This window comes from Microcaecilia unicolor, chromosome 9 (genome assembly GCF_901765095.1).
Source record: "Microcaecilia unicolor chromosome 9, aMicUni1.1, whole genome shotgun sequence".
Lineage (NCBI taxonomy): Eukaryota > Metazoa > Chordata > Amphibia > Gymnophiona > Siphonopidae > Microcaecilia > Microcaecilia unicolor.
The window spans coordinates 48,426,968-48,452,384 of NC_044039.1; the positions used below are offsets into that span (position 1 = coordinate 48,426,968).

The 25,417-nt window shown below is 42.2% G+C and overlaps 2 protein-coding genes and 1 long non-coding RNA gene across 6 annotated transcripts in view; 2 read left to right on the forward strand and 1 right to left on the reverse strand.

The window, feature by feature from the left end:
* The window catches only part of WASHC1 (WASH complex subunit 1), a 273,146-nt gene extending 263,868 nt beyond the window's left edge, over positions 1-9,278 (forward strand). For all 4 annotated transcript variants that reach the window (XM_030214831.1, XM_030214830.1, XM_030214832.1 and 1 more), the window contains exons 10-11: positions 8,426-8,491; positions 8,915-9,278. In XM_030214831.1, the coding sequence (XP_030070691.1) occupies positions 8,426-8,491; positions 8,915-9,069 (221 nt within the window). In that variant the 3' untranslated portion in view covers positions 9,070-9,278. The remainder of the gene's footprint in view (positions 1-8,425; positions 8,492-8,914) is intronic.
* A 501-nt stretch (positions 9,279-9,779) lies between these two features.
* LOC115477497 lies at positions 9,780-19,277 on the forward strand. Its single transcript, XR_003943340.1, has 3 exons — positions 9,780-9,794; positions 18,683-18,688; positions 19,197-19,277. It is a non-coding gene; the product is annotated as an uncharacterized LOC115477497 (long non-coding RNA).
* A 24-nt stretch (positions 19,278-19,301) lies between these two features.
* LOC115477495 (putative ATP-dependent RNA helicase DDX11-like protein 8) overlaps positions 19,302-25,417 on the reverse strand; it is a 348,371-nt gene continuing 342,255 nt past the window's right edge. The window contains 2 exon segments of the mRNA XM_030214406.1: positions 19,302-19,541; positions 20,356-20,510. Coding sequence (XP_030070266.1) covers positions 19,497-19,541; positions 20,356-20,510 — 200 coding nt within the window. The 3' untranslated portion in view covers positions 19,302-19,496.

A 25,417-nucleotide genomic window follows, 5' to 3' on the forward strand; every position in this document is an offset into this window, starting at 1 on the left:
ATAGAAATGCTATCTGCGTCCAACATCTCCACAGAAGTAGGAAATACAATCACTTATATATTCTCATTAAGGTAACAAGTTATGCATGGGTAATATGACAATAATCAAACTTACTGGATATGGTAATTTTGTGGTTAATACTTATTGGATATGTGCTAATCAAAATCATCATGTCAAAGCATATTTCATTGGCGTTACATGTCTATTAGATTATAACTGCAACTTCATCATGTTAAAACATTTTTCTTTACATTGGCAAAGCTTGCAACCATATTTGTGTTTCTCCACACATCTGCTTCCGTGGTTACTAGAGGTTAACAGAAAATTCCCCTTAGATTAGCAAAGTTATAAACCATATTCTCCTACAAAGCATTTTTCTATTATTTCTCCGTGTCAGCTTATTTTGATCTTTCATAAGCAAAAAGGACATGAGATTCTGTGTCACTCTTCTTAACCTTCTCAGTGACTTGTCATCTTGACCCGTACTGTGAGGCCTAGCTTTACTCACAATTGTCAGGCTGCTGTAGCAGTCCTGTCGTTTGGGTACATGTCCAGCATGTCCCATATCTACAGCTGAGAAGTTGTTAGAAAGTATTGGCATGTATTGAGTATACACCCCTCTCTCCAACAGTTGCCTAAATGTGCTTTCTGCAGTTCTAATAATATGAGAGAAATATTGAAAAACAAACAGAATCTGCAGGTCTGGGTGCACATTCTCCTTGTGGCCATTGCATTTATTGCAAATATTCTAGGACAACTACCACATTGGCTATCTCTAATTTTAATACAAATTTTTTATTTGAAATCATTAACTGACTGCCAAAGCAAACAGGTGGTTTATTGCATTATATGCCCTTGTGGTTTGTATTACATTGAGCAAACGTACAAGTATTAAGTATTGTATAATTGAACACCTTAGCACTATTAGGAATCAACATAGTGAGGTTCCCTTCGTTAGTCATTGGTTGGCCACCAGGCATTCCCTCTGACTTTGCAGTTCCTGGTTTTGAAACAGATATCGAGGAGAGGATGGTAGCATCCATCCCTCTGGTAGTCAAACTGCTGGAAAGCAGGGTAACCAAGCAACTTACAGACTACTTAAACAAATTCTCAATATTACACGAATCACAATCAAGATTTCGCTCCAACCACAGCACCGAAATCACTCTCCTAACCAAATTCAAACAAGAAATTGCAACTGGCAAAAATGTACTCCTACAATTCGACATATCTAGTGCGTTCGACATGGTAAACCATAAAATACTACTAAACATCCTAGACTACTTCAGGATCTGTGGAAGTGTACTCAGTTGGATCAAAGTTTTCCTAACCACAAGAACATACCAAGTGATATCAAAATCGAATATATCACCACCATGGAAACCAGAATGCGGAGTACTTATTTATTTATTTATTGCACTTGTATCCCACATTTTCCCACCTATTTGCAGGCTCAATGTGGCTTACAAAGGCCTGTTATGGCATCGCCATTCACAGGGTAGAAGATACAATCGGTATTACAATGAGATCGAGGATTACATAGAAGAGCTAAGCAGACATTTATAAAGAGGCATTCTTCAGAGTAGGTGGGTTGATGACGTGTTAAGTTATGGATTCTGAGGATAGGCCTTGTTGAAGAGAGAGGTTTTCAAAGATTTGCGAAAGTTACCCCAAGGCTCACAGCTATCACCGACCCTCTTCAACCTAATGATGGCCCCACTAGCCAAATCCCTATCCAACCAAGGCCTTAACCCCTACATCTACGCAGACGATGTCACGATATACATCCTGTACAAACACGATCTAACAGAAATCATAAACAAAATCAAACTCAGCCTGCAAATCATGAACTCATGGGCAGATGCATTTCAGCTAAAACTGAACGCAGAAAAAACACATTGTCTCATCCTCTCATCACAATACAACACAACACGAACAAACCCACCATTATAAACACCCCAGACTACACTCTTAATGTCTCAGACAGCCTGAAAATTCTCGGAGTTACAATCGACTGAAACCTTACGCTAGAAAGCCAAGCGAAAACTACAACAAAAAAATGTTCCACTTAATGTGGAAACTCAAACAAGTAAAACCTTTCTTCCTGAGGGAAATATTTTGCAGCCTGGTACAATCAATGGTGTTAAGTCACCTAGACTACTGCAATGCAATCTATGCCGGATGCAAAGAACAAATTATGAAGAAACTCCAAACTGCCCAAAACACCGCAGCCAGACTCATACTTGGAAAAACGAGATACGAAAGCGCCAAACCCTTATGTGAAAAACTACATTGGCTCCCAATCAAAGAACAAATTGCGTTCAAAATCTGCACCCTGGTTCATAAAATTATTCATGGTGAGGCCCCAGTGTACATGGCAGAACTCATAGACTTACCAACCAGAAACATAAAAAGGGCAGCACGAACATACCTAAATCTCCAGTACCCAAGCTGCAAAGGACTAAAATATAAATCAACATATGCATCCAGCTTCTCCTACTTAAGCACACAACTATGGAATGCATTACCAAATGTCATGAAAACAATGCACGACCTAACAAACTTTCGGAAATCATTAAAAACCAAGTTGTTCAAAAAGGCATACCATAACGATCCAACTAAACACCGGAACCCTGCAACACAACGAATCTCATACCAGAACTCCTATACACACATCCAGAATTGCCTTTACAATATTTGCTTGCTAAACTACCATCATGTTTTTCATTATTATGTTACCCAAGATCCTTTGTTATTACTATATGTACATTTTCTTATATATTTCTTATAATATTTGATTGCTAAACTATTATCATGATTTATTTTATTTTATTTTTATTTTTGTTACATTTGTACCCCGCGCTTTCCCACTCATGGCAGGCTCAATGCGGCTTATTTATCATTATCAAGTTAACCAAGATCCTTTGTTATTACTAAATGTATACTTTCTCATATATTTCCACTATTCATGATGTATTGTAAGCCACAATGAGCCTGCAAAGAGGTGGGAAAATGTGGGATACAAATGCAATAAATAAATAAAACTGGACAAAACTTAACTCTTCCTCCTTAACTACCTAATTTACTCTGTCACTTATGAACTTTAATGCAATACCACTCTGTATTTCTCATACTGGAATTGGCGATCACCATCACGGTACTATGTAAGCCACATTGAGCCGCAAATAGGTGGGAAAATGTGGGATACAAACGCAACAAATAAATAGAATAGTTGATATAACAAATTTTAAATGGAGGGCAAGATGTCCAGCGTAGTGAGCCAATTGTGTTTCATCAGGAAGTGCAGGGGTGAATTCTGTTCCTCCTGAGGAAGCCAGGTGGCAAAATATGGATCTATATTAAGAACAGACATTAACCTAAGGATATTATTGCTGATGTCAGAAGATTTGGTGAAACTTTTAATCTTTGGAGTTCGAAAGAGGAGGGCTGGTATCCCCCTCATGGGCTTTTTTTCATATATAGCCATTATCAAGGAGGTTTGCTTTTGGATATCCCTGAACAAATGATAAGATTTTAGCTTGTTCCAAGCTACTTCAAGACATTGACAGGCACATGATAAAAAAGCCCCGCACTGCTCCAAACAGTGCTCTAAAAATAGTGCTGCAACAGAGCGGGGCATTACTGTACCTATGATCAGAGATAATTGCATGCAAATTTAAGCACGCAATTCTCTCTGATTATGGGGTAGAAGTGTGGGAGGATTGACAGGTATTGGCTGTCAAAAGCCCAGACTGTCAAACACAGGGGCTGGAGGTCCATGGGACTACCAGGCCCCAACTACCCCCACCCGGAGCCAGACAAAACGGGGGCCAGAGGTCCAGAGGACCACTGGTCCCCCTGGACACAGGTTGATGCCGACACCCCCCCCCCCCCCGACAGAGGTTCAGGTCCCTAGTGACCCAGTGGGCGACCGACGGCCCCCCTTATATTTTATTTATTGCACTTGTATCCCACATTTTCCCACCTATTTGCAGGCTCAATGTGGCTTACAAAGACCTGTTATGGTATCGCCATACCAAGATAAAGAATATAATTGGTGTTACAAAGAGTCAAGGAAAACAGGAGGATTTGGTCAAGCAGTTATAGAAGGATACATTCTGAATAATGGTGTATAGGTATTGTATTATAGTTGGTTATGGGTTTTTGTGGTAGGCTTTGTTGAAGAGAGAGGTTTTCAAAGATTTGCGGAAGTTACTCAATTCGTTGATCGATTTCAAGTGAGATGGAAGTGCATTCCACAGCTGTGTACTCATATAAGAAAAGCTGGTCGCGTGTATTAGTTTGTATTTTAGACCTTTACAAGTGTAGGTTGAGAAAGATGCGGGAAGATCTTTTAGCATTCCTGGGTGGTAGGTCCACAAGGTCTAGCATGTAGGTCAGGGCATCTCCATAAATGATTCTGTGAACAATCATGCAGATCTTGAACGTGACACGTTCCTTAAGAGGGAGCCAGTGTAGTTTCTTTCTTAGGGGTTTTGCACTTTTATATTTTGTTTTTCCAAATATGAGTCTGGCTGCTGTATTCTGGGCTGTTTGAAGTTTCTTGATGGTCTGTTCTTTACAGCCAGCGTAAAGTGCATTGCAATAGTCCAGGTGACTTAATAACATTGACTCAACCAGTTTCCGAAAGATAGTTCTTGGGAAGAAAGGTTTTACTCTTTGAGTTTCCACATAGAGTGAAACATTTTCTTGGTTGTATTCTTCACGTGATTTTCAAGTGTGAGATTTCGATCAATGGTAACTCCCAGAATTTTCAGATTGTTTGAGATGGGGAGGGAAAAGTTTGGGGTGGTTATGGTGGTGAATTTATTTGTATTGTGTTGTGAGGTGAGTATAAGACATTGTGGTTTTTCTGCGTTGTTTTAGCTGAAATGCATCCGCCCAGGAGTGCATGATTTGGAAGCTTTGGTTGATCTCGTTAGTGATTTCCTTTAGATCTTGTTTAAATGGGATGTAAATCATGACATCATCTGCATATATGTATGGGTTGAGATTTTGATTGTCTAATAGCTTGGCTAGGGGTAACATCATTAGGTTAAAGAGGGTTGGTGAGAGGGGGGATCCTTGGGGAACTCTGCATTCAGGTATCCATGGGGCTGATATTGTTACTTGGTATGATCTTGAACCAGTTAAGAACGTTACCTCCAACTCCAAAGTATTCCAGGATGTGGTTGACCATGTCGAAGGCACTGGACATGTCAAATTGCAGGAGAAGTATGTTATTGCCAGTTGCAATTGTTTGTTTAAATTTATTCATTAAAGTTACTAGTACTGTTTCTGTGCTGTAGTTCGATCGAAATCCTGATTGAGATTCGTGCAGAATTGAGTGTTTATTTAGGTGGTTAGTGAGTTGTTTCGTCACTACGCCTTCCATAAGTTTGATTATCAGCGGGATAGATGCTACTGGGTGATAGTTGGTTACGTCACTTGTACTTTTCTTTGCATCTTTAGGTAAAGGAGTCAGTAGAATATTTCCTTTATCTTTTGGGAAGAGACCGCTTTGTAGCATGTAGTTTAGGTGTTTCGTGAGGTCTGTTATGAATTGTTGAGGGGCAGATCTTATAAGATTGGTAGGACAGATGTCTAATTTGCATTGTGACTTGGCGTATCTTTTGAGTGATTGAGAGATGTTATCGTTCGATAGTGAGTCGAAGTTGGTCCTTGATCGGTTAGCTGGATATTCCCCATGTATTGGGTCTTAGACATTCAAGTAGATTTACATAATCAATTGATTTGTTGGGTATCATAGTTCGTAGCTTATATGGCATGAAGCCCCGCCTAGTGCATCCCAGGATACACTGGGCAGGGCTGGGCGCTGCCATTTTGCAGGTGGTGCCGATGGAAGAGGAGGGAGGGCACCTCCCTCCTCCAACTTGTTAGGGGGTGGGGGGATTGACCATAGCCCACTGGGTCGCCAGGGACATCTCAGGAATGCTGGGGGTGGGGTTAGGGAAGGCTGAAGCCCCCTCAGATCTCCATCCCCCCTTGAACTTTGGTCGGGGAGACGCCCCGTTGCTGGGGGAGGGGGTGTCAATTGGGTCAGCTTAGCTCTGGGTTCCTGCGGGGGTTGCTACATTGGGGGGAATGGGGGCCTGCAAGTATGCAAATGCATGCTGGATAGGGCTCAACATTCCTCCCCAATGGTCTGCAAACCCTAATGCCAGATGAATATGTTTAGCCCTGTTTTGTATGCATTTGCATACTAGTTGTATTCAGAGCCCACGAGCGCGTTGTTTCACATGCTCGGGGGGGCTCTGATCGTGGGGCGGTAGCAAACGCAGGCACTAGTATGGTGCTAATAGTCTCTAGCACCTGCATTTGCTTCTGATCATTGGCCCATGAATTTGGAAGTACTAACAGTTTGATCTTCACTGATTTGGGAATATTTTTTGTAGACTGTGATAGTGCTGTTAAAGTCTGTGGTTAAGTCTCAGTGATTTATTCATCACTATTATTGGGGTACAATCTATTCATGAGATTATCTTTAGTGCATCAGATTCCCTCATTTCATCTCAGTTGATAATGGATTTTAAATGCTCAGTATGAATAAAAGTTTTTGAATATTCTGTGAATTTATTACCAGTAACAAAAGAATATGTATAGAAATATTCAAAAGTTTAATTAAGAATTCAAAATAGATGTTTAGTGTTTACTATACTGCCTTTTATCTTAAAAAAAAAAAAAAAATCCTTGCACAGATCTTTAGATTTTGCTCATGCCTCTCTCAGTAATTCATTGCAAATTGCATTTGGTACAGGAGATATTAAACACCTTGACTCAATCCTTGGTAGGAACTTTTTTTTGCAGTAATAACATCCTTTAAGACAAGCATCTATCAGTTTGATAAGATAAACAATGCAGGATGGTGCTGTTTTTGCCCATTTTTCTTGGCAGAATAGTTGGCCATGGACCACATGTAGTCTGCAGGATTCAAGTCTTGACTGGTTCATTTGAGGACTCTCACTTTCTTCTAATTGAGCCCCTCCATTGATATTTCTGTTTTGTGCTTGGGAGCATTGTCTTAATCTTTGCCGCAGTTCTTGATCTGTGGTAGACTGGAACAGAATTGCTTCTAGAATCTGTGTATACTTTGCATTATCTATATTTTCCTCAACTTATTAAGCCTCCCTGTCATAGCCAGGTACAAATAAGTACCTGTATACAATATGTAAGCCGCATTGAGCCTGCCATGAGTGGGAAAGCACGGGGTACAAATGTAACGAAAATAAAAAATAAATAAAATAGCTGCTTCAAATTATCCCCACAACATAATACTGCCATCACCTTACTTTGCTCAAGGGATGGTGTTAGCAGTGTGCTTTGTTTCTTTTATGCCATACATAACACTTAACAGTGAGACCAAAAAATTCCACTTTGGTCTACAGAACCTTCTCCTGTCTATATGCAGTATCTTGTAAGTGCTTTTATGCAAATATTATGTGTGACATGGCTTTTCTTTAGCAGTGCTTTCCTTCTCATCACCTTCCTATACTGCTGTGTTTGTAGAGTAATGTTGAAATTGTTGAACAGTCAACATTTTCCCCCGTCTTACCACAGAGGCCTCTGGATAATTGTAGCCCCCCCACCCTGGTTTTGTTCAGCCTGTGGCTACAGACTTTGGCACTAATAAGACATTATAAATAAGGCTATCACAAACTCTTTTTTACTTTATAATGATGGACCTACCAGTGCCCCCAAAGGATAGTCAAACCCACTGAAATTTCCTTTTAGCCTTCCCCTTATCTCAGCCTTTTGAATTACCTTTCCTTGGCAGCTTTGTGTTCAGGAGGTATAGACCTTTGATTCAAACTCATGTTACATAAGAGAGAGAGAGCATGTGATTCATCTAGAAGTATTTGAATCAGCCTTACTAGACTCAGATGAGCTCAATTTATTATGGTACTGTTTAAGGCAATTTTTGGGATTGGGCTTATTTGGGATTGCAATGACAGAATGGAGAGACTCATGCAAATAAGATTTTTTGGGCACTGTTTACAAAGCCTCCTAAAAAGTTTGCATGGCTTAGTAAACAGGGCCCTTTGGTTTTTATTAATTTACATTTTGAATATTCCAATAATTGTTCTTTCACGTTGAAAGAATTGGTTAAACTCCTACTTTTAATGCATTTTGAACTGTATTTTTTTTTTAGATTGAATATAAAAAATGTACAGTGGTGTAAAGACTTGCAAGGCACTGGAAATCGTCTATGCAACTTCAACTCTGTAAATGCAACAAAGAAATAGTCTTTTATTCCTTCTGTGCCTTGAAGGATAAGTTGCTGTCATCTTGATTACTCTGAATGTAGTGATCGAGTACTGAACCTCAAAATAAATGTGATAGGTATGTTGGTACACTATTAGTTTCTCCAGCCTGATGCTTTGATATTTTTCTTTTTTTGTTTCAGTGAGAGCCACAGGAGGAGGAGACCTGATGTCAGATCTCTTTAATAAACTAGCCATGAGACGAAAAGGTACAATATGTATGAGGATATTTTTTTCGTGTGCCACCACCAACGGCCATAGCTGTTGGACAAAGATTTTAGCAGCTGTAGATGAAAGGAAGTGAGCAATTTGCCATAAGTCCAGTAACACCCATCTCAGAATAACAAATGTTTTCTAGAAATCACTATGGGAAAGAGGACAAGGATATATTTTAAGCATGCGGTGCCAAGTCAGCTTGAAGGCCTTCCTCTTGAAAACTGGATAAAACTGAAAGATTTCATCCTGGATATGAAGAAATTAGGTCTTACATGCAAATTTTCTTCCTTTGACACCTTCTAGATCAGTTCAAACACAAGTTTTTCTTGACTGGGCTGGAGAGATAAGAAATGGCTGCTTTAATGCTTCATTCTTTATCCATTTGTAGTCTCATTTCATTTTTATCCCCTTTGTAGGAATCTCTGGGAAAGGGCCTGCTGTAGGAGATGGAAGTGGGGATGCACCCAGCACACCTGGTGGAGCTTTTGCCCGCATGTCAGACACAATACCACCTTTACCACCTCCACAGCAGCCAGCTGGAGAAGAGAATGAAGATGATTGGGAATCATAAATGCCCAAAGTTCAACAGAACTGAATTCTCCTTTTCAGTACTTAAACTCTCAAAGTGCTAAGTTCCTTCTGCCATTTCTGTTATGCTAAAGGAACACAAACATCACAACAAAATGGAGGTACCAATTTTTGAAGTAGATCAATGTCATTCCTTTAAAGATTGGCAAATATCCCCCTAATTCACAGTTTAATAAACATCATGCACTCATACTCCTGCTTTGTCTCATTTCTTAACTACTGTTGAGATAAAATTACTTCTTACTAACTAGTAAAAAAGGCCCGTTTCTGAAACAAATGAAACGGGCGCTAGCATGTGGTTTTTATTTTTTCTGTTTGATATTAAGGGATATAAATGTTTTTTAAAAAGCCAATGAATTTTTTTAAAGTTGTATTTGTATTGTAATTGTTTCTTACATTTTAAATTTTTCCTTGTGTGTGTATGTGTCACAGAGTTAGTTTGTGTGTGTGAGTGAGGGTGGGGTGTGTGTGCCATGGCTGGAAGTTGTCATGTTTCAAATGGCTGAAGTGTTAAGCAGTGTTTTTAAATAGTGTGGGAATATACTGTTTTCTGTATTTGCTTCGTAACAGAGGAAACCAAGTAGGTCCCAGGAAGTATATTTCTAAGATAAAAACATGACTATGAAATTACTGCATTTTTAAATAGTAAACTATGGCATTACCTCCTGCTGTAACTGCCACTCTAGATTTTTTTTTTCATGCCCTGTAGTTTTAAATTAATTACCATACTGTGTAAAAAGTTCATCTAGCCTAGCATTCTGTTTCCAGCAGTGGCCAATCCAGGTCACAAAGATGTGGTAGGAACCCTAAATGTATCAAGAAATAATTCTTCTTATTCCCAGGCCTTCCTTAATAGTTTATGGACTTTTCTTCCAAGAATTTTTTCAAACCTCTTTTTTTTATTTAAAGCATTTACATATTCAAGAACATTTCTTTTCAAACCTCTTTTAAACTCAGCTGCACTAACTGCCTTTTATCACATCCTCTGTCCACAAACTTGAGCTTAATGCATTGAGTGAAAAAAATTTTCTTTAATTTTAAACATACTGATCATATGAAAGGGACAGTAGAGAATTTGTAACACAGCTATACCAAAGGATCCCATTAGAGTTACAACAAATTTTAACCAGGGATTGCACTAAAACAGTATTTTTGAATCTGTAACACCCAGACTAAAAAAAAAGTAGTAGAGGTGGCAAAATGGCTGCTGTTCCACAGGTGTGAGACATCCTCTGAGGTAGCAGACGTGCATTGTTAGCGGTGGCTTCCATTGCCTGGTGACGCTTGCTGCACTGAACTGTAGGCACTTTGCTAATTCATGGATAAACATGTTTGTCAACAATGCCAGAGGCCAAGAGCGGAGAAGAAAGTGCTAGCTTCAGAACACTCCACACTACCTTCCTTTTACACTCTATATAAGATTCCCCCCTCCTTTTAATATGCAACCACACTGCTAAAACAAAACAAAACATGGCCTGATCTGTCGTCTTCTGTTACATTCCTTTGCCCATTTGTTTTCTTTAAAGCTTCCCTTAGTCACAGCTCAGTGGAAAAAAAGCCAAAATCTAACCCCCCCCCCCCCCCCCCCCCGAGAGCAGGGTTGTCCATCCGCTGTTCTAGAAGGCTGCAATCCAGTCAGGTTTCAGGATTTCCCCAATGAATATGCATGATATCCATTTGCATGCACTGCCTTTATTGTATGCAAATAGATCTCATGCATAAAATCTCTGCCTACCACTGGAACCCAACTCAACAGCAAAACAGAGGGCCTTCCGAGCAAAGTGACCTTTGACATCATAGCACCAAAGAGACTGAAAAACAAGCCCACAACGAGGTTCTTGCAGCCAAAAGACATTGTACTGCAAGGATCTCCATTATTACCAACACTGTTTACATCATGGAAGAAACGCTGCCCGACTGGATGACTGTCAGACCGTTCCAGAGACCTTGCTGAAGTCAGCCGGAACGGGCAATTAGACCGTCAGTCCCAAACTTAACAGCTGCAGGGACTGAAAACAATATCAAAGTACCAGCGGACCTCCATGATTGAATTTGGCACCAGAGACTAGAAGCTGCCCGAAGTTCCTGAGGTTTCCCGCCAGCCTCGTGGATGAAACGCTGCCCTGCTGGCTGGTTGACTGACTGACCCTAATTTTCACTGTACCTCGATACCGCCTGATCGGAGCCATTACCGACCTGAGACCTGCTGGAATTCAGCCGGTACGGAATAATTTTGACTATTGGGATTGTATTAGAAGACCGCAGCTGTGATCGGAGCATCTCTAGTGTTCAGCGGCCTCTCCAGAGCTAGTAAAGTAAATGGCTGCTAGGAAGATGGCCGAGAAATAACTGCGCCATAGAACACAGATAGAATCCCAGTCAGAACTGACTGTAATTTAGCCATAATTTATTCGGTCTTATCGGAGGCTCATAGTGATTAGTTGCTGAACCAATTATTGAGCCTCTACAGCTTGATCGTTTGCTTCCGAATTGGATTACATCGCAAACCCACCAGGCCTACAACACGTGAGTGCTTACGACCTTTAATCACGTTGTTTAATGGTCCAATTTGGTGGACCTAGTAGTCTTCACCTACTTCTAATACTGACAACGGACTGATTTCACCTCACATACAACAAATTCACTTGTCAACTAATGAGTCATCTAATACTGATAACGGACTGATTTCACCTCGCATACAACAAATTCACTTGTCAACTAATGAGTCATCTAATACTGATAACGGACTGATTTCACCTCGCATACAACAAATTCAATTGTCATTTTATGAGTCCTAAACTGACAACATCGACCCCAACATCGCTAGCGGACCGCGATTGCATCCTGGATAATTGGTCGCTAACGGTAGCTGATTCACATATACCTTCAGTGCATACGGATGCTAGCGGTTATAGAATCTTGCTGGTCAGACTGCCACTTATTTGTGGCTCCTCAACAGCTGATTTTCCACATCTACCTTTTGTGTATACTGGTGCTAGCGGTTACGGAGCCTTGTTGGTCAAACTGCCACTTATTCGCTGACTCACCTCCTCAACAGCTGATCTTTCGCCGAGTCCTAATCTGACATCGTACTGAGCTGCAGGCTTTGTAGTCTGGTTAGCGCCGGTCGGAAATTCAGTGAGAGCAACGGGTGTGAAAGATTGATTGACTTCACATTGAGCTACAAGGACCGATGGCGTCCAAGGGGTGAGTACGGAGTGTGATTCTGGACTGGTCGATTGTGGTCATTCACCTATCCCTTATACTTCACCTCTTTAAGGTACTAATTCTATGGTCCTGTAGGCTTGACTGTTGCTCCCTAGACAATATTGCAGTATAATAGACATATGATCCTGATCTTCAATTCTCAACTAAACGGAATCAACTAAGACTCTGTCTACCTTACTTCCAAACACCACAGGATCTTCTGCCCCACAGTCGTTTAATTCACCAGAGATCAAACTTTGGGAGCGTACCAGCACTGCAGACATCACAAAACAAATGAAGTTGTCCCAAAGTGACGATTAACCTGGTGTTACAAGGAATTATACTTATTATCCTAAAAAGGTAGTTCTGACATTGCTGCAAAGTTCATCACAGTTTTCTCAATGGCAGGATTAGTTTTATAGAACTGTGCCACTTACACCTCTTTCTAACAACTTCTGTAATTACTAATTACAGACAACTGCATTTAGCTGATGCAATCCTAACAAACCCTATATTCACAAGAAATAATATCAAAATGAATATTACAACATTATTTTTCATCATCTACTCACCCTAATTCACCACCCCCCTATCAGAAACTAATTGTATTCCTACAATCTGCATGCCTTATCGGTCATCCAAATACAATACTCATCACTATAATAACAATAACAACCAAAACAATGGAATCATCAAAACAAAGGAAATAATGGTCACAATAAATCTCTTCAACAGACAACTAAGAAAAATCAACATAACCCCTAAAATATCTGATCCCTTTCAAAAAATCCAAATTGGCTACACAAATGCTAGATCAGCTGTTAACAAGACAACAATATTAACAGATTGGATCATTGATGATAACCTGGATTTTTTAATCATTAATGAAACTTGGATCCATTTCTTTGAGCCTGCAAAGAGGTGGGAAAATGTGGGGTACAAATGCAATAAATAAAATGACCCAATATTATTAGATCTTTGCCCTCCGGGTTACAAAATAACTCACTGGCCTAGAAATGGAAAGAGCGGAGGTGGCATTGCTTTAATATATAAATCCCACTTCATAGTAACAACTATAACAGAATCCATGTCTCCACAACTAGAAATTGCCTCACTTAATATCGACCATTCTACATTATCTGACCATCTAAACATTATTCTGTTTTATAGACTACCAAGAAACTGGCAAGAATGTCAACAACATCTTATGGACGTCATCTCGAATGCTTGCTTATCTAATTCTAATCTGCTTATACTAGGAGACATAAATTTACACCTAGAAGATTACAATTCAAAGAACACACAAGAATGCAAAGATTTTTTCCAGCTCTGGGATTTCAATTGGATAAATACTCAACCCATATCAAAGGTCATGCACTTGACCTCATCACACATAAATTTACTCCTGATCAAATCTTTACAATTACAGATATAAATTGGGCACAAGTACCCTGGTCAGACCATTTCAAACTAAAAATATCCATGCAATGGAGCATAAAAAATATGATCCAGTATTAAGAACGAAAAACTTTCACCACAAGAGGTCACATTATTATTTTGGCAACAGTTTTACAGGAATGAATGGTCAGCACAAGCAAATTCCAATCAATACCTTTTTAAACTGGGACATGAGATGCAACAGCATACTTGATACAATAGCGCCAACACAAACAAGAATGTTGCGAAGAAAAAATTCACTCCCTTGCTTTAACAGCGACCTGAGAAAACTAAAAACCCAAACAAGGAGACTTGAATGTGCATGGATTGAAAAGAAAGATGAGCAAACATTTACTACATGGAAACTAATGTTAAGAAAATATAAATATGCCGTCAGACAATCTAAAAAGTCATATTGTAATTCCAAAATAGGGCAAAACTATAAAAACTTACACGTTATTCCAACTTGTACATAATCTTTTAGACACCACACCAGTCACCTTAACTAACACGGATACCCCATCAGCAGATGATCTAGCTACTCACTTTAATGAGAAAATCATTAAACTAAGATCCACCTTATCAACCAACTCCTCCGACTATGTAAAATTCTTTGACTGCCTGGATCCAACAATCAATGAATATCCAGTAGACCGAATATGGACAAATTTTGATTCATTAACGGAAGATACTGTTGCCCAATTGATCAACAAATTCACCAAATCCCACTGTAAATTGGACGCATGTCCCAGCTACTTAATAAAATCTGCCCCCCCAGCGTTTCATATTTGATCTTACCTCCTACCTGAATCACATGCTTCAACATGGATCCTTTCCCACTAATAAAGGTAATATCCTACTCACACCAATTCCCAAAGACTAAAAGAAAAAACTAAATGATATATCCAATTATCGTCCAGTGGCATCCATCCCATTGGTAGTCAAGTTAATGGAAAGTCTGGTAACCAAACAACTTACCAATTACTTGAGCAACTTCTCAGTATTACACACATCCCAATCTGGTTTCCGTGCCAATCACAGCACCGAAACAGTTCTTATAACACTCATGACCAAATTCAAACAAATAATTCCAACCGGTAATAATGTTCTTCTTTTACAATTCGACATGTCCACCGCGTTTGACATGGTTGACCATGATATCCTATTAAACATTCTTGAGTATTTTGGAATTGGAGGTAATGTACTGAATTGGTTTCATAGTTTCTTAACAGCAAGAACATACCGGGTAATATCTAAATCGATCATATCATCGCCATGGAGACCTGAATGTGGTGTGCCTCAAGGATCTCCGCTTTCTCCGATTCTCTTTAATGATGCTACCACTGGCCAGATCTTTATCCAACCTAGACTTAAACCCATATATTTATGCTGATAATGTGACGATATATATTTCATTCAAAAATGATCTATCAGAAATTGCAGATAAAATTAATCTCAGCTTCCAAACTATGAATTCATGGGCGGATGCATTCCATCTGAAGCTCAACGCAGAAAAGACACAATGCCTTATATTATAATCGCATTTTAATAAAATCAACTATACCAATATAAATACAGTAAACCACACTTATCTGTTGCGGACACCCTGAAACTCCTAGGCGTTAACAATTGATCGTAATCTAAATCTAGATGACCATGTGCAAAATGTTATAAAGAAAATGTTCTATGCAATGTGGAGGCTTAGAAGAGTGAAACCTTTCTTCCCAAGGGAAACATTCCACAGCCTAGTGCAGTCACTGGTATTGAGTCATTTGGACTACTGTAATTCCTTATATGCGGGTTGCAAGGCTCAAACCATTAAGAGACTCCAGATTGATATTTGGAAAGGCGAAATATGAAAGTGCTAGACCCCTTAGAGAAAAATTGCATTGGATTCCACTGAAAGATCATATTGCATTCAAGATATGCACCTTGGTTCATAAAATTATTTATGGAGATGCCCCATCTTACATGTCAGACCTAATTGATTTACCAGAGAGAAATAACAAAAGTTCATCATGCACCTCCTTAAACCTCCATTATCCCGATTGCAGAAAACTTAAATACAAATCAATACATGCATCCAGCTTTTCATACATCTGCACACAACTATGGAATGAATTACCGACCACCATAAGAACACACGACCTGATGACCTTTCGGAAGTTACTGATGACCTACTTGTTCAAAAAGACGTACAAAAAAGATCCCCCATAGGAATTGACACCTAAGCTTCACATGATACAATTATAATGGAACTTCCTAATTTGTCTATTTTAATTTACACCCTAATTGTTGAACATTATATCTTGTCCTGATATCATTATGTTATGTTGTAACTATTTATCCACTTCTTATTATACATAATTTTCTTATGCACCTTAATTGCAACAATTCTGAAATTCTTCTCCGTTAATATGATTGCCATGATATTCTTATGCAACTTATCTGTTATCTACATTTTGATTTTCTTATTCCATCAATGTGATTGTTGATGTATTATATTGTAAGCCACATTGAGCCTGCAAATAGGTGGGAAAATGTGGGATATAAATGCAGCAAATAAAATAAATAAATAAAGATAAATGATAGCTTCTCTTGGCAGCAAACTGGAGGAGAAAAGCCTAAAATCATATATATACGCTGTTGATGTCCCCTTTATGGGAGACCTAACCGATATCACAGACACGATTCAGACCAGGCTAGACTTGATGGAGACACGGGCCTCAGCTTTTAGACTAAAACCGAATAGAGATAAGACCAAATTCCTGGTAATGACAAGCCCCTTCCCATCCAATTTCCTGCAATAGCTTCACAATTGGCCCAACAAATTTCCTGCTAGAATGCAGCCTCAAAGTACTAGGAGTCATACAAGATCAAAACTTGACATTCAATGACCGAAGAGCAACAGTCATTAAGAAAGCTTTCAGGACTCTCTGGAAACTGAGAAGAAACAGAAGTCTCTTCCCAGTCACAACATTTCATCTCTTACTTCAAACACTAATATTGTCCCAGCTCGACTATTGCAACAGACTATATGCAGAACGCAAAGACCTGAGCTTAAAACTAGACTGCCAAAACACGGCGGCATACCTGATATTTAGGTATCCACGTTACCATAGAGGCTCTCCCCTGTTACAAACACACTACACTGGCTTTTCCCTTAAAAGCCAGGATATATTTTAAGATCCTAGATCTTTTCTTTAGAATACTCAAAAGGACTATCCCTAGAATATCTGATCACATTAATCTCTCTTTAATGAATGCCCTGGGAGGCACTCAAAACATTTACTCCATTACCCAAACTATAAAGGAGTTCCCTAAAAATCGATATGTGTCATGGGTTTCTCTTATCTCTCAATCAAACTTTGGAACACCTTACCAACAGATATTAAAAGACTAACTATCTTTCGTAAAATGTTAAAATCGTATCTTTTTGCAAAATTTCTTATTGATGCAGATTAACTCCCTTCAGCTGGCACCCCATAGTCGTCATTGTTCTGCCTTCAAGATATTGCCCCTATACCTGACTGTATTTTATGTTTCTCCCTTTTTAACAAAGTTCCATTGTAAATAATCCTACATCTTAATGTTAACAAGAAATGGAAATACCTCTCTCCAGTGAATTTAACACCTACAGTGGGGGAAATAAGTATTTGATCCCTTGCTGATTTTGTAAGTTTGCCCACTGACAAAGACATGAGCAGCCCATAATTGAAGGGTAGGTTATTGGTAACAGTGAGAGATAGCACATCACAAATTAAATCCGGAAAATCACATTGTGGAAAGTATATGAATTTATTTGCATTCTGCAGAGGGAAATAAGTATTTAATCCCTCTGGCAAACAAGACCTAATACTTGGTGGCAAAACCCTTGTTGGCAAGCACAGCGGTCAGACGTCTTCTGTAGTTGATGATGAGGTTTGCACACATGTCAGGAGGAATTTTGGTCCACTCCTCTTTGCAGATCATCTCTAAATCATTAAGAGTTCTGGGCTGTCGCTTGGCAACTCGCAGCTTCAGCTCCCTCCATAAGTTTTCAATGGGATTAAGGTCTGGTGACTGGCTAGGCCACTCCATGACCCTAATGTGCTTCTTCCTGAGCCACTCCTTTGTTGCCTTGGCTGTATGTTTTGGGTCATTGTCGTGCTGGAAGACCCAGCCACGACCCATTTTTAAGGCCCTGGCGGAGGGAAGGAGGTTGTCACTCAGAATTGTACGGTACATGGCCCCATCCATTCTCCCATTGATGCGGTGAAGTAGTCCTGTGCCCTTAGCAGAGAAACACCCCCAAAACATAACATTTCCACCTCCATGCTTGACAGTGGGGACGGTGTTCTTTGGGTCATAGGCAGCATTTCTCTTCCTCCAAACACGGCGAGTTGAGTTCATGCCAAAGAGCTCAATTTTTGTCTCATCTGACCACAGCACCTTCTCCCAATCACTCTCGGCATCATCCAGGTGTTCACTGGCAAACTTCAGACGGGCCGTCACATGTGCCTTCCGGAGCAGGGGGACCTTGCGGGCACTGCAGGATTGCAATCCGTTATGTCGTAATGTGTTACCAATGGTTTTCGTGGTGACAGTGGTCCCAGCTGCCTTGAGATCATTGACAAGTTCCCCCCTTGTAGTTGTAGGCTGATTTCTAACCTTCCTCATGATCAAGGATACCCCACGAGGTGAGATTTTGCGTGGAGCCCCAGATCTTTGTCGATTGACAGTCATTTTGTACTTCTTCCATTTTCTTACTATGGCACCAACAGTTGTCTCCTTCTCGCCCAGCGTCTTACTGATGGTTTTGTAGCCCATTCCAGCCTTGTGCAGGTGTATGATCTTGTCCCTGACATCCTTAGACAGCTCCTTGCTCTTGGCCATTTTGTAGAGGTTAGAGTCTGACTGATTCACTGAGTCTGTGGACAGGTGTCTTTCATACAGGTGACCATTGCCGACAGCTGTCTGTCATGCAGGTAACGAGTTGATTTGGAGCATCTACCTGGTCTGTAGGGGCCAGATCTCTTACTGGTTGGTGGGGGATCAAATACTTATTTCCCTCTGCAGAATGCAAATAAATTCATATACTTTCCACAATGTGATTTTCCGGATTTAATTTGTGATGTGCTATCTCTCACTGTTACCAATAACCTACCCTTCAATTATGGGCTGCTCATGTCTTTGTCAGTGGGCAAACTTACAAAATCAGCAAGGGATCAAATACTTATTTCCCCCACTGTAATAGCTCATGAACTTTTAACGTTCCAGAAACAATATGAGAAATTATCTATTTAATGTGCTGTGTGACCTTTTACATACTATTTTCTATTGCAATTTTATAAAGTGCTTTCTAATGAAAGTACAACCCTTGTCCACATTTTATGTCCACAAACCCTGAGGAAGAGGGCAGTTCCATTCTATCCACATTAGCAGCATGAAAAGGGTTCCCAGGCTCTCAAACTTTTTACAGGGCAGTTGACTGTTCCACTTGTAGTTATTTCATGTTTGTGCTCTTAACATATTTCTGTTCAATAAAGAAAGGAGAAGCAGTTGCTCATGTTTGTTTATTTATTTTTTTAATAAACTATACAAACCAGAAAACACGTCTCACTTTTTAGAAAGTTGGGGTTTTTTTCCCTCTGCAAGTCTGATATGGTTTATATAAGTAATCCTTTAATGTCACAGAAGGATATAGGTCCATCACATTTGTACAAAGGTCAGACTGATATTTATGAGTGAGCAGTAGCATCATTTCTTGGAATATAATCCTGTTTCTTAGTACTGGCCTGTAAGGCAGGGAGATTTCTTCTCTTGAAAGAACTAGAAAGGAAGAAAAAAAACCATGTACTCTGTTTCTCCAACCTAAATAGACAAGGCAGTGTAGATGTCTAAATTGTAAGGCATATATATGGTTTACCTTCCGCTGTAGTGCCTGGGATGAGGGCTTTATGAAAAAGCTAATGTGTTTTTCAGTACTATTTTTTTTGTCCCAGTAGTAGTACTGTTCTCTTTCTACAATGCTGGTAACCTGGTACCATGAGCTTTCATTTACAGCTAACCTAGGATATTTAGACCCCCCTCCTATTCCTGGTCTGGTCATTAAAGCAATGGTTCTATGAATGGAATCGTACACATGGGCTCCCTTAAGAACCTTGTAACGCTACTGGTTCTAAATCCAGTCACCAGCTGTCATTCTTATGTATGATCATGAATATTGCCTTTGGCTGGTGCTGGAGTTGCTGCAATGTGGGATGCATAAACTGTGATCTGGAAACTGAAGCAAGGACCAGCTCACATTGATGTTCTTATGGTTAAACTACTCCCTTATAAATTGTTTTTCCTCAAGCCTGCCGCTTTCCCCTTGGGTTATGAATACTACTGAAATAATGTTCATAGTCCCTGACTGAACAGCTGAGGTAAGCACTGTTTTTATGCCAATTTGCCAGCTGAAAAGCAGCAGTTGCACCTCGGTATCCCGTTCTCACATGGCAACTGAGCAAAATAGAAGAATGAAAAAAGGCCTACCAGCGAATATTGAAAGATGTTATTTTCCCCCATTTATTGCAAAATGACCAGTATGCCTGGCTCTCAGAATATGTACAAATCGTTTTTATACAGCTCGTGAACCACTTACCTTTCGTACTGCTGCAAAAGCTTGTGCAAAAGTTGGTTTGACCTGCGTACTGGTTTTAATCCACTGTGGAAGCTTGTTCAAGATGACAGGGCGTGAGTATCTGTGATCTAACAGCACAATACTAGCATAGTCATTCTGATGGCGGATTGCTCTCCCTGTGGAGAAAGCACAAAACAAAAACCTTGCATCTGGGGTCTCATGCTAGATAAAGTATATTCACTGTCGAAGCAATGTTCATGAAATATTAAAAGCATCTGAAAAGTTTTTGCTTTAGTGCCATACTGCCCCCATCATAAATATATGAGCGAATGCAGGTCTAGAAATAACAGCCAAAGTCTTCAAAATAAATAAAAGGGGGACCACAGCCCACAAATCTTGAATCAGAAGATGCCTCTGATGCACACATTTACTTTTGGTTTTCCAGGACAATGGCACAGAAAAAAAAAAATTTCCATAGCACAGTATCTACCACCAAACCTAACTACAGTACAGGCTCCATTATCCAACCTTTGCTAATCTAAACATCCAGCATATCCAACAGAACACCCCCTGGTGATGACATTGCATTGCCATTAAGAAATGCGCAAGTTCTGTTCCTGTTTTCCGGCTTTACATGTTGCTGGTGGTTAGTGTTAATAAACAATACAGCGAAAGCTACATACCTGTAGAAGGTATTCTCCGAGGACAGCAGGCTGATTGTTCTCACAAGTGGGTGACGTCGACGGCAGCCACAGAACCAGAATTCTCCCTAGCAACAAAGAGTTTGCTAGCCTCGCGCTCCCGTGCAAGTGCAACCGTCTTCCCGCCCGAACGCGAGCATGCTCCTCAGTCCAATAAAAAGCAAAGAAAGGGAAGACACAACTCCTAAAGGGAGGTGGGCGGGATTGTGAGAACAATCAGCCTGCTGTCCTCGGAGAATACCTTCTACAGGTATGTAGCTTTCACTTTCTCCGACGACAAGCAGGCTGCTTGTTCTCACTGATGGGGTATCCCTAGCCCCCAGGCTCACTCAAAACAACAAACATTGGTCAATTGGGCCTGCAACGGCGAGGACATAACTGAGATTGACCTAACCCTATCCTACTAACAGAGTGCAGCCTGAAACAGAACAAAAATGGGCCTAAGGTGGAGGAGTTGGATTCTAAACCCCAAACAGATTCTGCAGCACAGACTGCCCAAACCGACTGTCACATCGGGTATCCTGCTATAGGCAGTAATGAGATGTGAATGTGTGGACAGATGACCATGTCGCAGCCTTGCAAATCTCAATAGTGGATAACTTCAAGTAGGCCACTGACGCAGCCATGGCATGACCCTAGAATCAGCCCAGCCTGGGCATAAGTGAAGGAAATGCAATCTGCTAGCCAATTGGATATGGTGCGTTTCCCTACAGCCACTCCCCTCTTGTTGGGATCAAGAGAAACAAACATTTGGGCGGACTGTCTGTGGGGCTGTGTCCGCTCCACATAGAAGGTCAGTGCTCTCTTGCAGTCCAATGTATGCAGTTGACGTTCAACAGGGCGGGTACGAGGACGGGGAAAGAATGTTGGCAAGACAATTGACTGGTTCAGATGGAACTCCGACACCACCTTCGGCAAGAACTTAGGGTGAGTGCGGAGGACTACTCTGTTATGATGAAACTTGGTATAAGGAGCATGAGCTACCAAGGCTTGAAGCTCACTGACTCTGTGAGCTGAAGTAACTGCCACCAAGAAAATGACCTTCCAGGTCAAGTACTTCAGATGGCAGGAATCTAGTGGCTCAAAAGGAGGTTTCATCAGCTGGGTGAGAACGACATTGAGATCCCATGACACTGTAGGAGGTTTGATGGAGGGCTTTGACAAAAGCAAACCTCTCATGAAGTGAACAACTAAAGGCTGTCCTGAGATCGGCTTAACTTCCACACGGTAATGGTATGCACTAATTGCACTAAGATGAACCCTTACAGAGTTGGTCTTGAGACCAGACTCAGACAAGTGTAGAAGGTACTCAAGCAGGGTCTGTGTAGGACAAGAACGAGGATCTAGGGCCTTACTGTCACACCAAACGGTAAACCACCTCCATAAAAAGAAGTAACTCTTTTTCCATATCATCAAGCTGATCAATCCATAGACTGGTGGGTTGTGTCCATCTACCAGCAGGTGGAGATAGAGAGCAAACTTTTGCCTCCCTATATGTGGTCATGTGCTGCCGGAAACTCCTCAGTATGTTCTCTATCTCAGCAGGTGGTGGTCACACACAGCAGCAGCAGCTCTGGCTAGGCCTCCAAGCCTAATTTTTAGGTTTTGTTGAGTGCCTGGGGTTGAGGGCTCTTTTGAGCAAGTGCAAACCTGGTGGTGCCAGGTCCCTCCTTTTCTCCCCCCTCCCGCTGGCTCCGTTAAAAAAAAAAAAAAAAAAAAAAAAAAAAAATTTTGAACGGCCTTAAAGGCGTTTATTTCGACGTTTATTTAAGCGTCTATTGCAGCTACTCACTGAGACACCAGGTCGTTACAACTCGGAGCGGACAGCAGGTAATTTTACCTTTTTATAGCGGGCGGGGGTTCCCCGATTCTTCTCCTCGTGGCACATGGCGGCGGAGGGCGAGGGCGCAAAGGGTCGCTCCCCGGGTCGCTTGAGCACTTCTAGAGGGGATGCGGGGGTCTTAAAGCCTGATTCGCCCTTCTTGGGTGACAGTTTCGTGACCGATGAATGTTCCGGTCCTTCCTCCGGCGTGGCGGTTTTTCCCGCCATAAACGCCCATCCCCCGCTCCTCGCCTCCGCCATCTTGGCCGGCCACGCGGCTCGGCCGGCTTCTTCTTGGGCCGCCCTTGAGGTTGGAGACATTAATGCCATGAACGCCCTTAATTTGGGCGACGGCACAGAAGCGGCTAAAAATAAGAGCCGTTCTTCCCGCGCGGCTCCTTCGCGGAGTTTCGCGCCGGACGCCATTTTGGATGCGCAGCATGTCTCTCCCCCGCTGTTGCGAGCGCCGGTTGAGAGCGCGCCTAGGGCTGTTGCCCAGGCTGCGGAAGTGCACGGTCTGGGGGGTTTCTCCCCCGAGTTTGTTTTGCTGTTGCATCAGGCCTTCCTCATGCACAACGCTGCCCCCGCTCCCTCGTCTGGTAAAGAGGTTGAGGTTCCCAGAGGTAAACGCCCTCGGGTTGATTCTCAGGCCTTGGAGGAATTTGTCTCCTCCGATGTAGATGAGGGCAGCGTGTCTGAGGTCTCCCAACGGTCCTTTGCGGATTCCTTGGAGGAGACGGATCCCCGCTCGGATGGAGCGGATGACCCCTCTGCAGCGCGGCTTTTTCGCCCAGAGGATTTGCCCAACCTGTTGTTACAGGCCATGGACACTTTGAAGATATCCTCTCCGGAGGACGTCTCTCCCTCAGCCCCTGTTGGCTCTGCCATTATGCTGGGGACTAAGCGCCCGCCTAGAACCTTCCACGTGCATGATGCCATGCACACCTTAATTTCGGCTCAATGGGATGTCCCAGAAGCGAGCCTTAAAGTGGCTAGGGCTATGTCCCGCCTCTATCCTTTGGCTGTGAGTGAACGTGAGGCCTATCTGTGGCCTACCGTGGATTCTTTAATCACTGCGGTGACTAAGAAAACGGCTTTGCCGGTGGAAGGTGGCACGGCCTTGAAGGACGCCCAAGACAGGAGATTGGAGGCGGCCTTAAGGTCGTCCTTTGAGGCGGCTGCTTTAAGTTTGCAGGCCTCAGTTTCCGGCTCCTACGTGGCCAGGGCGTGCCTGACTATGGTGCAGCGGGCTTCCCCCTCGGACCATTCCTTGAGGGCTGATTGGCCAGCCCTGGAATCGGGCTTAGCCTATTTGGCAGACTTGCTGTATGATGTCTTGAGAGCCTCAGCTAAAGGCATGGCTCAGACAGTCTCTGCGCGGCGGTGGCTTTGGCTGAAACATTGGTCTGCTGACCATGCCTCTAAATCCCGCCTGGCTAAATTGCCTTTTAAAGGCAAGCTGCTCTTTGGGGTCGAGCTGGACAAAATCGTGACCGATCTCGGCACGTCTAAGGGCAAGAAGTTACCGGAGGTCAGGGCTCGGGCTAGTGCTCGTCCCGGTACCTCCAGAGGACGGTTTCAGGAAGCCCGTCGGTACCGCCCGGGCAGGTCGGGTGTTTCTGCCCCCTCTTCCTTTAAGAGGAATTTCTCCCCCAAGCAGCATTCCTTTCGCAGAGACCGCCGTCCCGGAGGTGCTCCCTCCGGTCCTCCCCCAGGGTCTCGTACCCAATGACGGGGTCTTGGTCCACGCCCCAGTACAGATTGGAGGACGGCTGTCCTCGTTTCTGGGAGAGTGGACCACAATCACTTCAGACGCTTGGGTGCTGGAAGTCATCAGAGACGGCTACAAGCTAGAGTTCTGCCGACCCTTAAGAGACGGGTTTGTACTCTCTCCCTGCAAGTCTCCGGTCAAAGTTGTGGCAGTGCAACAGACTTTGGACAATCTGATCCGCCTGGGTGCGGTCGTTCCGGTGCCAGAAAGTCAGCTTGGCAAGGGGCGTTACTCCATTTACTTTGTGGTACCAAAGAAAGGAGGTTCTGTCCGGCCTATCCTCGACCTCAAAGGGGTCAATCGGGCCTTGAAAGTGCGGCACTTTCGCATGGAGACTCTCCGCTCTGTTATAGCGGCAGTGAAGGCAGGGGAGTACCTGGCATCCTTGGACATCAAGGAAGCGTACCTGCATATTCCCATCTGGCCTCCTCATCAACGCTTTCTGCGTTTTGCAGTCCTGGGACGACACTTCCAGTTCAGAGCCCTCCCGTTCGGGTTGGCTACTGCTCCGCGGACCTTTTCCAAAGTAATGGTGGTCATAGCGGCCTTCCTGCGAAAGGAAGGAGTACAAGTCCATCCTTATCTGGACGACTGGTTGATCCGAGCCCCCTCTTATGCAGAGTGCGGCAGAGCTGTGGACCGGGTAGTTGCTCTTTTGAGCTCCCTGGGATGGATCATCAACTGGGAGAAGAGCCAGCTGCGCCCGACTCAGTCCCTGGAGTATCTGGGAGTTCGATTCGACACCCAAGTGGGCAGAGTGTTCCTGCCAGACAATCGGATTGTCAAGCT